The sequence below is a fragment of the Polyodon spathula genome, chromosome 2 (assembly GCF_017654505.1).
Source record: "Polyodon spathula isolate WHYD16114869_AA chromosome 2, ASM1765450v1, whole genome shotgun sequence".
NCBI lineage: Eukaryota > Metazoa > Chordata > Actinopteri > Acipenseriformes > Polyodontidae > Polyodon > Polyodon spathula.
In genome coordinates this window covers 30,642,667-30,661,533 of record NC_054535.1, presented here as the reverse complement: position 1 = coordinate 30,661,533, position 18,867 = coordinate 30,642,667, and the positions used below count along the sequence as shown (strand labels likewise).

At 38.7% G+C, this 18,867-nt stretch overlaps 1 protein-coding gene across 1 annotated transcript in view; it reads left to right on the top strand.

The window, feature by feature from the left end:
• Positions 1-18,867, top strand: part of LOC121295227 (platelet-derived growth factor C-like) — a 108,748-nt gene that overhangs the window by 52,690 nt on the left and 37,191 nt on the right. Inside the window, exons 2-3 of the mRNA XM_041219658.1 lie at positions 1,757-1,952; positions 18,232-18,412. Coding sequence (XP_041075592.1) covers positions 1,757-1,952; positions 18,232-18,412 — 377 coding nt within the window. The remainder of the gene's footprint in view (positions 1-1,756; positions 1,953-18,231; positions 18,413-18,867) is intronic.

Sequence of the window (18,867 nt, the reverse complement as noted above, 5' to 3'; positions counted from 1 at the left end):
TATAAGCTGTGCCAGCTTCTACATCTATCAGTTAGCTGGCAAGATCCCCGGTCTGTTTTTGTTTCAGTCACACAGAAAATACAAGAATCGTCTGGAGTTGAAATTCACAGAATTTTAGAAGTACCTAGTTTTCTGTGAATTTGTTCATATTCCAATATTTGCTGCAGCATTTTAATTCTATTCCCATATATGTGAACCCAGGGTCTAAAGGTGATCTACGTCTTTGAAAAGTGGAAAGCAGACTCTTTCAAACATATACTGTTATGGCACAATTGCCAACATAAGAAACATATTGCCAGAAAATCCTCACCTGAATGCCCTTGTTATTATTCACACAGAACAATAGTAAACCAAATCTCTTGGCTTCCCTTTTTCTTTGGCATGACAAAGTGAAAGGCATTACTTGTAAAATCTCATCTATGCTAGAGCAGTTCCTTACCACATCAAAGTGCTAAAAAAAAAAAAAAAAAAAAAAAAAAAAAAAAAAAGTATGATTTGTAGTTACCCTCCTGAAAAGGCCATTGCAACCGTAATATTTAATAGATGTTATCACAACCTGCTCCTGTGGTCACCACCTGCTCAATAATGTATATGTAAGATATTTGTTTTGTAATGCTATAATTTGCAAACTTATGCTGTGTGTCATTTCTCATGCAGCAATTTCATTATTTTCTAGCTCATACCTGGATCATGTTGATCAGGTGTTAAGTTAACGCAGGAAGTGAAAGGAATGTGAGGAAATGTGTCCAAGAAAGATATATATATAATATATATATATATATATATATATATATATATATATATATATATATATATATATATATATATATATATTTTTTTTTTTTCTGGTTGATGGGTGTTATTCACTGGGCGACCAGCTTCATGACTTGACGTGAAATTGTAGAAACAGAACCGCAGTTTACAAAATGAAATCAAAGAATATTATCTTTGTCAGATCATGCAGATGCTGTCATAACCGCCTATGGAAAAGGGAGTTAACAAGCTGTAATTAACTTTATTTGAATCTTTAAACAGTTTACTGAAGGCAGGATTTTACAAATAAAATAAGTAATCATCAAATTGCACTGTTACTGTCTAATAGTAGGCTAATAATTTGAGTGCAAATGGTGTTTTTAAGCGTTGCCAAGATATTAAGATCACCGATCCTTTAAAGTACTGACTGTCTGGCTATGGTTGGTTGTTAAAGGTGATGACAGGAGTACCAGTGACACAATCACACCGGTGCTGTTCTTACTGCAAGATCTAACCTCAATTACTCATGATTGATGCCTATGTTTTAATATATGTAATTATTTACTGCTAGTTCTTGTTTTGATTCCAGCAATTGCATTCATATTATTTTAAAAGTTAAAAGACCTAATTCACAAAGGAATATAAGCCTTCAAAAAACAGCCAGAGAATCTCAATTTTAGGAACCTTCATGAGAGGAATTCTCCACCTATCACATATGGTCTATATTAAAGATGCAGGGGTTTATCTTAATATTGCTATCATGGGTGATTATTAGACCTTCACTGAAAACAATAACTATCCAGTGGAAAGAGTTCCATATATAAGTTTTAGATAGACAAGCCAAGATCATTACAATTCATTACAAGATCATTATACATTATATATCTTAAATATTAAACCCAAGACTCATAGTCAGGGTATACTACTCATATGTGTATGAGCACAGCATTAAATACATCCCCAAAAGTACTATATCTAAATGTCCCTTTCTGTTTTTCCATAGGAGTACAAGATTCACAGCATGAGAAAATCATTACAGTATCAGGAGATGGAGTAGTCCACAGTCCAGATTTCCCCCGTGCTTACCCTCGGAACAAGGTGTTAGTGTGGAGGCTAATCGCAGTGGATGAAGGCATGCAAATACAGCTGACATTTGATGAAAGGTTTGGGCTGGAGGATCCAGAGGATGGCATATGCAAGTAAGCAGCTTATGTGGGAATGATGTGCTATTTAAAAGAGCAGTAATCATTGTCAGAGTCAAAATATATGGGAACCAATTTGTGTTTCACAAGGTCACCTTAAAATTTAATAGCATGTACTGTACAGCATATTGAAAATTGGGGACACTGAAATAGTATTAGTTAAGTAATAACACCCAAAGCAAGCAGCCGTCTTTACTTGCTAGGTAATTGACTATGGGGATGTTTAAGAGGCCCAAGACAAAGACAAGGTCACATTTTGTCAACAAATTAGAGCAGAAGTGTATGTTTAAGTGAATGTTTATGTGTGTGTTTTTTTTTTTAAGTGACATATGAATGATATGCTTAAGCAGGTCATTTTAAAACAGAACTGCTAAGCAGTATTGTCAGTTTAGATGTGCTGTTGGTTCTAGTATCAACACTATCTAGAGCGTCTATAAAAAACAGAAAGAGGTTGTTAAGCAACATTCATTTATGAACACTGTAATAAAAGAGAAAACTGGCATATCAAATGGCATAAACATATTTTGTTAGAAATGTCTTCATTATGATACTGGCCAGTAGTTTACCATAATAGTTTTTGCACTTGAAACATATTTTTCTTTTGCAGTGTACACTGTGGTGGTATTTTCATTACCAAGCTTTCAAAACCATGCCAAGAATCCAACAAGCGAATTAAAGGTTTTTACAATCAGTAGTTTAATGAAATGATACACTCCTGTCACAATATGATACTCAATGTGCAGGTCACGTTACGATATGTATCACAATAAACAAGACTTTCCTGATTGGTTACTAGTATCAAATGAACATTTAATAAGAGACCACTTTGTTAAAAGACAATACTCAGTTAGGAGAGTACATATTCACACCAGCTATAAAACACACTTATTCCTCATTCAAAAACCATTAGGTGAACTAGAATGAGCTACAGTATGTTATGCTTTTAGTCTTCTATCCCAATACAAATGATACATACCTCTATTATCAATATACATGATGTAAATGAAATATGATTAATAATAATAAATAATAATAATAATAATAATAATAATAATAATAATAATAATAATAATAATATTTTATTAATTATTACACCCCACAACAGTATAGCTTCTTTTAAGGTACCTATTTGAAAAAACAACAGTGGACATTATAATAAAAAGTATTATACATGTATTTGAAACATCCTTAACTCTTAAACTTAATGTTTTTTGCTAAATAAATTACCTTTTTGGTTACTAAGTTGCATTTTCTTTATCTATATGTAACTTATATTTCCCCTTCTTACAAGTATTTATATTACAACTCATCATTTTACCTCATATATTTTAGGCACATCTGTTGATCCCATACTTGCCACTGACAATACTGACCCACTGCTCTATGTAATGTCCCAGGTCATTTACCTACAGCTGCTTTTCATTTTGTCAGGCAGCTAAAAGAATGTTGTCTGAGCTAAAAACTTATATTTATCACAAAACCCAAATGAACTCAAGACTTGCTGATGTATTGTAAACCGCTACATCAACATTGGCTCTTTAAACGAATGAGCTTGAACTCAGAATTCCTGAGTAATTACCGCTTAATGTGAAGCTGGTGAAACTCAGAACTCAGCTCACAGCAAACAGAGCTGTCATTTGCAAATGTCCCCCCTCTGAGAATTATGAAATCGTAAATTAATACCAGGCAGCATAATTCTTTACAGCACAATTAAAATATTGTAGTTTTAAAATGCTTTCAGGTGTTCTTAACATTTTTTGATGCAAAGATACATTAATAACATTTTTTTTTTTTTTAATAATTGTGATTATTTATATTTTTGGAGCATTGCCCCTGGAGTATTTTACATTTTAGACCGTGAATGGTACTTTTTAAGTAGAATAAATCTTATGATTTTTAAGTCTCTGCAGTGAAGGTATCATCGTTTTAAATTGTATTTTTAACTTTCTGTCCTTCAACATTTGTAATTCCACTTCTCTTTCTCAAAGAGCCTGATCTGCATCACTTATAAATTAGAATATTTACTTTTCTGTGTGTTTTTTCCACTGCTGGTTTGTGTACAAGCACTCACTGAGAGAGCAACATGTTGCAGTTCAGTGCAGCTCAGTTTTGCTGTAAATGTAATAAGAACACTCAAGTCAGTGTCCTTTCTACAGTCAGTAAGAAGCCTGTTGTGAGTGTATATTTTCTTACCCCCGGTTAAAATTCAGTAACTATGTAGACATAGTATTATTGCTGCCAATAGGATCTGTTTCTGCAAGGCATATTTTCTATAACTTTTAATACTATAGAACTTCTTATAATGTATTTTTTGTCCTTGCTTGGTCTATACTGTTAAAATTATTTTATTCCTCTCTCAAATTTCTTTTAGACTTCAGAAAATAATGGACCCTCATCTTACCATAACTAATTTCAGTTACATTGCACTACGATTTAAAAAGATTTAAAAACAATGTAACACAGACACACACACACAACTGTGGTTCCAAATACTGTAAACATTCAGTATAAGAACAGTACATACATTTGAACTGTAGCCATCTGTCCCTAAATACTCACACATTATACTATGTAACACAATTTTTGTTCCTGGGTAGTAAGTGCTATTTCCTAATATTTCCTAATGCCTCAAAAGTATAGAAAATGGCTATTATTCCCAACAAACTTTGCTTTTGTGACCAGGACAGTGATATTTCAAAATATCACTGTTTCCAATGGGAAAACGGGCAAATGTGTGTCTTTTCGTTCACATAAAGTCAGAAAAAAACAACATATGAATTCAAATTAACATGTATTTATACTAAAGTAATACAAAAATGACTACAAAAGATTTAGAAGTGAGTAGTTTTTCGAGATATACAATTATACTGTAAATACAAAGTTTGTGGGGAATAATAGCCATTTGCTATACTTTTGAGGCATAAGCAATTAGGAAATAACACTTACTACCCAGGAACAAAAAAAAAAAAAAAAAAAAATGTTACACAGTGTTATTAACAGAGTGATAAGTGACTGTTGTGAAACTAAACATAGTGGAGCCACCCTTATAAAAGTTTATCATAGGAAAAGAATAGTTATAAACCTGAGGTAAGCTTGTAAAGCAAAGAAGAATGGCATAGCATATTATGAGACATGACACGTCTTGGTAAACTATGGAAAAGCATGGGATTACTTCCAAATTAGCATGAAAATTTACTGTGGCAAACTTTTCTAAGGGTAAATACAGTAATTACACAATGTTTTGAAGACTCAAAAAGTGTCAAACAAGGTTAAAGCTACGTTCCCATTATTTTCTCATTAAAAACAATTGTTTATGTAACATTTTCTTACAGGGGGAAATGCCAAGTTTATACTTTTGCCTGTAGCTTATTGCTATGCTGTGTGTGTGTGTGTGTGTGTGTGTGTGTGTGTGTGTGTGTGTGTGTGTGTGTGGTTTTTTCTTTTACCAGAATAACTTGAGTACATTTTCACATAACAACCTGAAACTTGTAGAAGGAAAGATAAGGCAACCTGAAAATAAACAAAGTTTAGAATCCTAATGAAAAAACATTTGAATTCCAAGTCTGGGTCAAATCTATTACTATCAACTATATCACAATACAGTTTCACAACACAACCTCAAACTGGCAAGTCAGATATAATGCAAACTGGCTTAAAGAATTTAATCTATTCAGTCTTGAACAAAGAAGACTATGTGGCGATCTGATTCAAGCATTCAAAATTCTAAAAGGTATTGACAATGTCGATCCAAGGGATTTTTTCAACCTGAAAAAGGGTGTCACAAAAGGAGATTAGATAAAGGGGCTTTCATAACAGAAAATAGGAGGCACTTTTTTATACAGAGAATTGTGAGGGTCTGGAACCAACTCCCTTGTAATTTTGTTGAAGCTGACACCCTGGGGTCCTTCAAGAAGCTACTTGATGAGATTCTGGGATCAATAAGCTACTAACAACCAAACAAGCAAGATAGGCCGAATGACCTCCTCTCTTTGTAAATTTTCTCATGTTCTTATGATTTTAAAAGTCCAGAACCCTATTAAACAGCAGTTTAGTTACCACTAGTAAAGTGTGACTACTCCACTACCACAGATGATGTTGCTGTAATTGCTTCATTATGACAAAACAACCTGAAACTTGGTAGAAAGTCAGATTGAATCAAGGTCCAAAACCCTAGTTAAAAGTAGTTTGATCACAAGTTTCTAAGTGGGTAAAAAGTATTTATGAACTCAAAAACTCACTTGACAGTTGTGTGTAAAGGTTTTCCAAAATGGTAATCATGTTAATAGAGCTAATAGAAAAATGTTGGCATATCTCCACAATGGCATTCCTATTTGGAAAACATTAGACTGAGGGCAAAATTGGAAGATATTTAGAAGAGTGCTTTGTTGACGTGACAGGTATTTTAAAGTCATAGACAGACATGAAAAAAAATTCTAAAAATAGGAAAATAAAGGGAATTTGAATTGAAAACACTACTGCATCCTCCCCAATACTCAAAACTGTAACCCCTACTAACTAGCTCTCTAGCCACTACCCATTAACATGTGGCTAAATCAGTAACCAGGGCTAACTTTAATACTTAAGCCTTAATTTGGGTCGATTATATTGCTGGCTGAGTTATCTATATTAACCTATGGGCTAGACAAGATGCAGCAGACTGGGGCCTCTACTCTAAAATCCCCTTTAAATCTAATCTACTGTCAGTCTGGATGGTGGCTACTTGCTATACAGGCTGTCAATCATGCAGTGTTCCTGGGCCTGGCTCCACCCATTAAGATTCTCTGTGTTGTGTTAAAGCGTGTAGAGTTGTTTAACACGATACTCCCAAGCTCGCTGGTCAATTCAATTGTACTGTATTTTCTCCTCCTGCAATTAAAACACATCAGGAGGGATGTTTAACAGGACTTCTCATAATAACAGAGTACAGGAAAACACAGTGCATAGCTTCTACATTAACATTCTCGCGAGATCCCCTAAGAGATCTTGCACCTTCTAGATAGCTACGGGGTCGTAATGAAAACCAGACCTGGAATTAGAACAATAGGCTGGTAACTATTAATACAGCATTAAACTATGCTGCCTACAACTAATGTCCTGTACTGCTTCCCCACTTGTCAGCATTCAGATATTCAACTTAAATGACAGCTTAGTCATTTACACTATATATTTTACATAGCATGTGACCTTGATAATTTTCTCCAGCTTAAAACTAATTCAGTCCCTTATTTTCCTTGTGCAGCTCTCAAATCTCTCTTCCTTGAGCAACCTTGCTGTGGTACTCCAAGGAATTAGGGTCTATAACATGGCTTTCCAAAGACAGTTTATTTGGTGCCCAATGCACCCATTGTGACCATCTTGGGAGGGGTGGTTGTCACTCGGTGTGGTTGTTTGGTTCATCTTCCTCTTCTGAAACCTTCCAGTCTTGTCAGTGTGTCTCAGTCCAGTCCCTATCATTGTCCCTGAATATATTTTCCGAGGGGCCTACTCTATCAGGGGACTGATCACTAGTGGTATGGCTATTGAAGCTTTCCCTATGTACAGGGCTACCTTCACTAACTTCACTAACCCTGCCTGAAGCCTCAGTACAGTTTTCAACATCCCCTCCCCTGGCAATAGGTGTCTCTATCCCCCCCCCCCGGCTACCCTCCCCATCCCAGTCCGACCTTTCACTCACTGAATCGCTGTTGGGTGATGGAGTGGCTGGCTGCTGCTGGTGGCTCCTTCATATAACTCTGGGATGAATATGCAGGGTTTTAGGAGATTACGGTGTAATGTGCTTTCTTTGCCACCATCTTCTGGTCTCAGTGTATACACTGGTAGGACTCCCTGCTTCCTCAATACTATATGAAGCCTCCTTTCCTTACCTTGCTGTCTCTTATTAGCTACCAGGACTCTGTCCCCTGGCCAAAAATGGATCTCCATTGCCTTGTCATCGTATTTTCTCTTCTGGTTTAGCTTTACGTGAGTGAAGAGATGCCAGGTGGTATGCTTCTTGTAGTGCTCTCTGGAACTGCACAATGTAGTCTTCATAACCCAGTTCTTCCTTGGATGACCTGGTATCAAGTATAAGGTCAATAGGCAGTCTGGGGTGCCTCCCAAACATGAGCAGGAATGGTGTACTGAGTGGACTCATGCCTAGTGCAATTATAGGCATGAGTCATTGCCCCAATGTGGTCCTTCCAGTCCACCTTCTGCTCCAGTTTTAAAGCGGCCAACATGTTCAGGAGGGTGTGATTGAACTGTTTGGTGGTCCCGTTTCCTTGGGGGTGGTAAGGCATTGTTCTACTGCGCACTATCCCCATGGCTTTGCACAGCTGCCGGATGAGACCACTCTCAAAGTTTCTGCCCTGATCTACATGTATCCTCTATGGGATCCCATAGTGGCAGATATACCTCTTCCATAAGACTTGGGCAACTGTGGAGACACTCTGGTCTTTCATTGGGTAGGCTTGAACCTACCTGGTGAAATGGTCGATCACTACACCATATGGTCATATCCTCATCTAGATTGCTCCAGGGTCAGGAAATCAATGCATACGAGTTCCAGTGGCCTGTTGGTGTGGATGGAGGTCAGCGGAGCCCAGGCAGTTGGGGCATGTACCTTTCGTAAGCAGCAACATTCACAGCCCTCACACCACTGCTTGATGGCGGCATACATTTGGGGCCAGTACACTTGTGCTAAAACCAAGTCTGTTGTCCTCTCGACTCCGGGGTGCCCCATATCATTGTGAAGCTTCCCGATTACCTCATCCTTCATGCTCTCTGGTAGGACTATCCTTAACACCTCATTCCCCTCTGGACTGCGGGATTTCTGGAATAAAACTTTTATCTTTTATTATCAGCCGGTCCCACTGTTTTAGCAACAGTCATACTGTTGCACTCTCCTTTTTCCGAGTAAGAGGATTTGGCGCTCTGTCCTGTAGGGTATCACTTCCACTCCCTTCTCCAACTGCTCATCTCTCACTGGTAGTCTGGGGACGCCTGGCAGCCTGCATGGAGGGCCTCCACCACCTCTCTCCGGGGCATCCTGGAAAAGGCATCCACGTTGCCGTTGCTCTTGCCCGGCCTGTATTGGATGTCAAAATCATACATGGCGAACTGGGCCACCCACCTCTGTCCAGTGGCATCTAATTTGGCGGAGCTAGTCACATATGCCAAAGGGTTGCTGTCGGTCTGAGCTGTGAATTTGTGTCCATAGAGAATGTCTTTGAATTTTTCTGCCACTGCCTACTTTAAAGCTACAAACTATAACTTCTGGGCTGGGTACCTTTGTTCTGCAGGTGACAGGCGGTGGGTGGCAAACGATCTGCAGAAGAAATGGCAGATTATAGTTGGCATAATCCAGGACCGGGGTTGTGGCGAGCCTCTCTCTTAGGGCCCTTAAAGCCTTTACGCAGTCTTCAGTCCACTCGAAAGCCAGTGGCCAGTTCAAAGTCTTCAGTCTTTCTTCTTCCCCTTCTGGGGACCCCCAGTGAATTTGAGTAAGGGAGCTGCCAGCTGCGAAAAGCCTCTGATGAACTGCCGGTAGTACCCAGCGAACCCCAAGAACAGCAACACTTCTTTCCATTTGGTGGGGGTCTTCCAGTCCTGTACTTGTCGCACCTTTTCCGGGTCAGTGGCTATCCCTGTGTCAGACACAATGTGCCCCAGGTACTGGACTAGGGTCCAAAGAAGATGGCATTTCTTCGGCTTAAGTTTTAGTCTGTGCTCTTTCAGACAACAGAAAACTCTCCCCGACCTTTCAAAGTGTTCCTCAAATGTTTGGCTGAAGATCATGATGTTGTCTAAGTATAGCAAGATGGTTTAAAAATTCTGGTCCCCCAAACAGCTAGTCATAAGCCTCTGGAAGGTAGCCGGGCAATTCTGAAGTCCAAAGGGCATTCGATTGCACTCATAGAGGCCCATTGGAGTCGTAAAGGCTGTCTTGTGGTGATCGTTCTCTTTCACCTCCACCTGCCAGGGGCCTGCGGTGAGGTCTAGGGTGGACAAAGAACTTTGCTCTGCCCAACGTGTCTGGAGCTTCTTCGATCTGGGGTAGTGGGAAGGAATCCCATACCGTCTTTGAGTGGAAAGGCATTCCACACCGTCTTTGAGCCCTTGCGGCTTCCATGTTCTGGAGGTGTTTGCGGATGTTGTGATACTGCGCCAGCAGTATCCTTATATAAGGATGTCAGAATGGCTTGGTGTCAACTAATTATATTTTGGGCTGCACCTTAGAGGTGCATCTGAGATCTAGGTCGCTCTTGGAGAACATGTCAGAATGTCGACGAAGTAGTTCCTTTAATCTCTGTACTTGGGTCTCAGTCTGAATGGCCGTTTCCTCCAAGCTCACCTCAGGTAGGGTTTGGTTTTCCATCGTGGCTTCCGTCCAGGGTGCATTTCCTTTGGCCACTACTAGTTGAGAGTGCTCCATGGGCATTATTTGCTTCACCAATGATATCTCTGCAAGCTGGCAGCCTCTTCTCACCTCGACAGGCCATCATCCTAGGTTGTACACACAGACTAAGGTTTTCCCATTTTTTACATCTGCCACTGACCTTCCCACCCCCCAGGCCATTGGGGAGGGGTCAGTCCTGTGTGCCTTCAAGGAGCACGGTATATGGGCTCCACCTTGCCGACCAAGGGGTGTGAACTGGTACACCCATCTGCTGTCCAAGTCCTATGGTTAATGCTCTACTCCCCATGTAATGGGCAAAACCTACCCGGTGCCGGTGGCAAGATGTTCTTCGTGTAGTAACCCTTTCATACGCTGCATGCCAGGCCACAGATTTCTCTCACCTTGTGAGAGAATCCCCTACTCCAGCGCTTCATTAGATCTTCTTTAATAGCTCTGATCACATTTGTGCCCAGGAGGATGGGGACATTCTTCCTATATGGGGTTGCTGGTACGACAAACACTGGAGCTCCCTGGTAAACTTGGCCCAAAAAAGCTATGTCCACTTTTAGGACTCCTTTGTGGGGTACTTTCTGGCCACCTGCTCTCTCAATATCTACGCTGACCTCTTCAGGCTCACGTGACCTTAACTCGGGATGCCTTTGCCAGAAATCTTCAGTCACAGAAGTTATCTGCGACCCAGAGTCAATCAGGGCAGTGCAAGTTACACTAGTCTTCATTTGTTGGGCCAACAAGGGTGTGCACAGGGTTTCCCTTTTCCTTCCACGGGGGGAAGAACTAGTTTAAAGGCGGGGCGTCTACAGTCCTGGCCCCCTTTGAGTTGGTCGGCACTGTTGGGTTGCAGCAGCCTCTCTTTATATAGCCCTCCTATCCACAGTTAAAACCCCTCCCTCCTCTAGTCGGGTAAGCTATGTTGGTGGCGCAGTTCTTCTCCCATCCTCCTATCTTGTCTTCAAGCTTCTGCTGGTTGGCTGCCATCTCTCTTCTCTGGCTTCCCTATTTTTCACACCCCTCATAAACTGCTGGGTAAGCTTTCCCGGTCTGGAAAGGGGCAGTTGTGATAGATATTTTCTTCAATGGTGCACAGCAAAGATTTTAATTTGATCACTCTCTCCTGGGGTCTCTGCCGTCTCTCGTAGAAATCCACCACTGGGTCAAAAAACAAATGGCAAACACTATATTCCGCCCTCAACTTTTCGAAGACCCTGGCCATAGACTGCTCATTTAGGGGCAGGTTAAGGACAAACTTTCTTGCACCACCCCCCAAGTGCCTCATGATGGTGGAGAACTGCAGTGTGGAGGGGACAGAGGAAGCTTCTAACAAATACTGGACATCTTTGATCCAATCTTCGATATCCAGTCAGCATTCCACCCCCTCGCTAAAGATCGGGACGCCCTTTACTTGGTTTATAGTGGTGGCGGGGCTCCCAAGATGGCTTGGCTCTTGGCTGGTGTCGGGCATGGATCCTTCTCCATGGGCAGGAGGGTTCATGTTCTCGAAATAAGCTAAAGGTCCCGGTCCCTGCGGCAACTCCATGGTTACTGAGTAATTTGCTTATGGTGCTGCCAGTAGTTCCTGTCTCGCTGGGGTGAACATCTTTGGCCGGTTGGAGGTGGACTGGGACGGCTCCATAAATAAAAATATTTATTTATCTATTTCTGCATATATATATATAAAATTTAATTTATTTAATAAACTATTATTAACCCCTAATAACTATAGTGCCAGCTATTCCAGGTGACGGCACCAGAAACAAATGTAACACCTACTAACTAGCTCTCTAACCACTACCTATTAACGTGTGACTAAATCAGTAACCAGGGCTAACTTAAATACTTAAGCCTTAATTGGGGTCGATTATATAGCTGGCTGAGTTATCTATATTAACCTATGGGCTAGACAAGATGCAGCAAACTGTGGCCTCTAATCTAAAATCCCCTTTAAATCTAATCTGCTGTCAGTCTGGATCGTGACTACTTGCTATACAGGCTGTCAATCATGCAGTGTTCTTGGGCCTGGCTCCACCTATTCAGATTCTCTGCATTGTGTAAAAGCGTGTAGAGTTGTTTAACACGATACTCCCAAGCTCGCTGGTCAATTCAATGGCACTTTTTTTTCTCCTCCTGCAATTAAAACACATCGGTAGGGATGTTTAACAGGGCTTCTCATAATAGCACAGTACAGGAAAACACAGCTTTCTTAGATTATGAGGATGTAGAGTAGCGTGTAACGGTTCATGTGTAATAGATTAAACAAGAGCCATCATGCTGCTTTTAATTTTTCTAACATCAAACTCTTTAAAGTAATTCTGCCGTCCCTGACGTTAGGCTGTTATTTCAAATAAGATTTAAACATTTGTTTAAAATCTACAATGAATTACAGTGTATTAACTAGATAGCACACAAGAGGCAGCCTATGAAACTTTAAATGTTTAAAATAATAAAATAATTTTATATAAAAAACAAACAACAAAAAAAAAAGAATTTATTCAATTGGTATTTTCAAGGGGTCCCGAGTGGTCATTTGGATTTCAGGACAAGTCATGGGACTGTGGTTTTAATGTTGCTCATGCCAAAATGCAGAACTTGGGGTACACAGAGAGCACAACTGAAATCTACAATGAATTCCAGTGCTTTAACTAGATAGCACACAAGAGGCAGCCTATGAAAACTTTAACTGTTTAAAATATATATAGTTTAAATATAAATAAATAACAGATTATCTTTTTGAAGTTCATACCATATAGTTAGCAAAGTTTTTCTCTCTCTCCATCTGGTTTGCTGACTGCTGCATAAACCAGTTTATATCCTGTCCATCATATTTGTTTGCATTGTCGAGTTGGATTTGTTTGAATTTCAGAAAGTCAGAAAACAGTGACATTTTAATCACCATTTTAGTGTTTGGAGAATCTTTTGTAATATGTTTTGTAATTCATTTTCTCTTAACTCATAGAATCGGTCTTCAGCCATGTTCTTGTGAAAGGCGTTTCTTTGAAAAGGGGAAGGACTGATAGTGATGTGAACCAATCATATGACAGACAGAGACTATTGACCGGTGGTGTAAGGATGTTAGGCAATAGTTCAATCTATTTTTCCTCTTATGATGAGGCCAGAATTTCCAATAACTGCACTGTGTTTACTTTTGTTTTTAGACAGCTGAAGAAGGGCCTTTGCTTGAAATGTCCTGAAAATAAAATATTTTAATCTTTTAAACATTTTGTATACATTTTTTAAAAACCTTTTATTTCATATGCCTTCAATTTTGTACACTATATATATATATATATATACACACACACACACACACACACACACACACACACACACACACACACACACACACACACACACACACATACAGCTCTGGAAAAAATGAAGAGACCACTGCAAAATTATCAGTTTCTCTGGTTTTACTATTTGTAGGTATGTGTTTGGGTAAAATGAACATTTTTGTTTTATTCTATAAACTTCTGACAACATTTCTCCCAAATTCCAAATAAAAATATTGTCATTTAGAGCATTTATTTGCAGAAAATGACAACTGGTCAAAATAACAAAAAAGATGCAGTGTTGTCAGACCTCGAATAATGCAAAGCAAATAAGTTCAGAAGGAAGCAAGTTTTCTTCCAGGACAACCTTGTACTTGGCTTGATTCATGCCAAAGCTGCCCGATTCCAGTCTTGCTGAAGCACCCCCAGATCATCACCGATGCTCCACCACATTTCACAGTGGATGCGAGACACTGTGGCTTGTAGGCCTCTCCAGGTCTCCGTCTAACCATTAGATGACTAGGTGTTGGGCAAAGCTGAAAATTGAATTCATCTGGGGGTGCTTCAGCAAGGCTGGAATCGGGCAGATTTGTCTTTGTGAAGGGCGCATGAATCAAGCCAAGTACAAGGTTGTCCTGGAAGAAAACTTGCTTCCTTCTGCTCTGACAATGTTCCCCAACTCTGAGGATTGGTTTTTCCAGCAGGACAATGCTCCATGCCACACAGCCAGGTCAATCAAGGTGTGGATGGAGGACCACCAGATCAAGACCCTGTCATGGCCAGCCCAATCTCCAGACCTGAACCCCATTGAAAACCTCTGGAATTTGATCAAGAGGAAGATGGATGGTTTTTGCACCAGGAGTGGCATAAAGTCACCCAACATCAATGTGAAAGACTGGTGGGGAGCATGCCAAGACGCATGAAAGCTGTGATTGAAAATCAGGGTTATTCCACCAAATATTGATTTCTGAACTCTTCCTAAGTTAAAACATTAGTATTGTGTTGTTTAAAAATGAATCTGAACTTATTTGCTTTGCATTATTCGCGGTCTGACAACACTGCATCTTTTTTGTTATTTTGACCAGTTGTCATTTTCTGCAAATAAATGCTCTAAATGACAATATTTTTATTTGGAATTTGGGAGAAATGTTGTCAGAAGTTTATAGAATAAAACAAAATGTTCATTTTACCCAAACACATACCTATAAATAGTAAAACCAGAGAAACTGATAATTTTGCAGTGGTCTCTTAATTTTTTCCAGAGCTGTATATATATATATATATATATATATATATATATATATATATATATATATATATATATATATATATATATATATATATAACACCTCCAGTCTCCTCAGTTTTTAAAAGTTGACTTCTCCTGGTTTTAATATCGCTCCATTGTGAAGGTGCTAACATGTGTCCTACACCTTTGTTGATTGCATGGAGTTTATAATTAACACAGGAATTTCCCAATTGTGTTCACACATCGCTATTAAGAAAACATGGCCCAATTCAAGCACACAGACTGTAGGTTAGATCACTTGCTGAAGAAAGGTATTAGAACTGCTATTAAACCAGAAATGCCAGTAACAGCAACAAAACCATTCTGCGAATCGAGCAGCAAATAGTAAATAGGTAACATATTGGGGGTACCACTGCATCGTTCAGGAAATATCCCTTACACCCCTAGTTATTCTTTATTTATTCTCCTGTGCTTTGGGGTAGTTTGTCATATGTTGTTGTCTGCATCACTAGAGCTTCTCTGAGTGTTAACAGGGCTGTCACTTCAAATTAACACGAACATAAAAATGTATGCAGACTAATGTTGTGTTTCAAGGAGAATGCTTGCTGTGCATTTCTGCAAGCTTTTAGAAGCACACGTCTTCCATTTTTTTTTCAGTCTGCAATGCATCTATAATGGAGGCCCTGTCTTTTAAAGCTTGTCTTGTTATAGCTAATTATTGTATAATGCTGAAAATGTCAGTGTCCTTTCTTCAGTGAGTAATGACATTTACATGCAAAACGTGGTGTGCATGTGTGTCATTTCTATTTTGTTTTCAAAGAAAACCTCAACTTGTATACCCCTTAGATAAATATTTCCCTTTCACTTTACATTTTTGTTCTCTTTTAAAATGTTCATTTTAATTACATTATTTTGCTTTAGTTGTGTGCAGTCTATAATACTAATGTAACATCAAGGGCAGTTTTGTGATAACAAAGTTAGTCATACATTTAATGAGTTTCTCTTTTTTCTCAGTTCTGCTGCCCACTCATGAATCACATACTCCTGGAGATGTTATATATGAAGACAAGAGACTATTAAGGCTAATAAACAATTAACCATGCTTTCAAAAGCATATGTTATTATTATGAATGCATAAGCAAGAGTGCAGTGCTTTATTTATTTAAATATTTATTTATTTATTTTATTAAAACAGAATGGGGTTTGGTTCTGTAACACACGATGAAAATAATCCCTTTGGTACAAATAGAGAAATGGAGAGATTGGAAGATAAATAAAATGCCAAACCAACTGAGAAGTAATGTCTGAAATCTGCACACTAAACCCAGGTAAAAGAGAGAGTTCAGATGGTGTGCCAGTCTTTATCTATAAAAAATAATGTTTTCTCTCACATCATTTTATAAAAAGCCAGGAAAGGTAAACTCATGTTAAACTATCTTATGTTTGTACAAGAGATAAATACATTTACACGTACCAAAGCAAAGTAACCTGTATCGTACGTGACAACTATTTATTTTATCATACCTTTACATGGTATTGTAACGTTTCACAGGGCAGCCAGAAAACAGGAAAGACAGACACGCTTGTTCCTAGTTCCAAAAGCTTTATTCAGCGGTTTCTTCTGTCGCACACTCAGAGTCCACAGCTCTCTGCCAGCTTCTCCGGAACCACGGCGCAGCGCATCTTATAATCCCAGCCCCACCTCTTTATTCTAAGATTACACATCCCACTGGTCCTCAGCAGCACACTTCGGGCCAATGGGAACACACAGTGACTCACAGATGGAACTAATCACAGGGCAGACACAGACCATGCATTACATGACTGATACAAGGGGACAGGGCCAATCACTTGGGAGATGCAGAACATGCCCCTGCGCACAGCAACAGAGGCAAAGTTAAACAACGATGGGAAATACAGAAGGGGAAAGGGAACACAATTACAAACAACCGGAACGACATAAGACTCACACAGCATGTAAACACACGTACACATACACAGCCGAATTACGGTACAAACACAAATGCACAGATTGTTACAGTATCTTACATCCACCTTTTTCTAGTGCTCCTGGCACACAGGAGGAAACCACTGCAGGTATTTTTAATACAATAACAACAACCTTCTTACTGTCACACTGAAGAGAAGAAAGGGCTTACCATGAATTTAATATGTGTGTGTGACAGTGTCTAATGGATATTAAATTCCCCCCTAAATATCTTATATTAAAAATATCATCCAAATCATAAAACGTTTAAAAATAAATATTTTAAAATTCCAGCATTTTTGGTGATTTATAGATATTACTGAGCTTGTTTTTTTACATTTAATAAAAACAGTAAATACTATGTTTCCACTAGGTCCTCAAGGGGACATTAAGACATTAAGTTTATAAAGCACTTAACTGCATCTTGTTGCCCTAAGAGTACTCGAAAACATGTTAAGTAAATACTAGACATGGTAATTTGAGCAATTGTCTGCTCTGCAACGCAGTTTGCTTAAGTGGGTTACCGAAATTTCACCACTTTCTAAACAGTCATCTGGGGACTAAAATGTTGTTCATCACATCAGCACATCTCTTATTAGGGTTCAGGGTCAACTGATTACCTTTTTGTTCTCACCAAATTTGTTTTCACCACCCGTGTTTTACAAATGTACAAGCTTATGTCTTCAACTATTCAAACGTAATATGAAATGTTAGTAGCATCAAGGAGCAAGTTAGCACACTAAGATATTGATGAAGGCTGTAGCAGAAACATTTGTCTCCTTGATGTCTTTTCTGATACATTTTACCCTTGAATCCTATGACTAAGGTAACAAGGAAAATTAGTTAGTGCTTGGTTGGCTTGGAGACAAAAGTACTCTCTCAACCTTGAGACATGCACACATTTCGACTGCTAATTCAATAGATACGATGGGAGGACAACAGGCTCCAGCTATGCCAATGTATTACCCATCAATAAGCACCAAAACTATTACAAATAAATAAACAGAAAGAGATAACAGGAAAATCACTGCATTCTATTTCTCTATGAAACTGCTGAATCCTAATTCTCCATTTTTCAGTTATATAACATAAAAGTACAGAGTCGCGTCACAACACAATTTTGTAATTTGTGGTTGAAAAGGCAAAAAGACTGGTGTGATTACAGAAGTTTAATGTCTTTCGTTGTCATTTTTTAAGACGTGTGTTGGCTTCTTTATACATTCTATATACAGTATAACAAATATGATTTAAGTTATACAAATTGTAAAAAAACAAAGGTCTTTAAATATCAATTTTTGTAAATAGGTCCCTGATATAAATGTCCAATGTCTCAGAAGAGCATATTTAAAATGTCTCCCTTCCTTTGTCCTGTACAGGTATGACTTTGTAGAAATTGAAGAGCCTGCTGATGGCACTATTTTAGGCCGATGGTGTGGATCCAAGCCAATACCTGGAAAACAGGTATCCAAAGGGAACCAGATTAGGATTCACTTTATATCTGATGAATACTTTCCTTCAGAACCAGGATTCTGTATTCACTACTCCCTCCTTCCACTGGTAAGAATCTTTCCTTCATTTACACAGTATCCCAATGAAACACCAGATCTCCAAAGATGGTAATTATCAGTTGTTGTAGTCATAGACAAAAACAACTGCATGCTTATGAGAAATGGCATTCAGTGCAGCTAGCATTCTTGCAAGAGACTGACATTAAAGCAGATGGTAAAATAGTTTGAGTATGTACCTTTATAAGCACTAATAGTATTTCACTACAGGTATACTATACAAACACATTGTATACATTAAACTAATATCAGCAAGCAGAACTGTAGTAAAATAACAAGATAGATCTTGGTTTTGGTTGGATTGCAGAAATTTAATTGTATATTGGGAGGCTTAGTTTTATTTAGTTGTTTTATATTGCTAACAACACATTTTCTTGAACATGTGTTCCAAACTTTTCTCTTTTTTTACATTTTGGCATATTTAAAAAGCTTGTTGGCCTCGAGCAT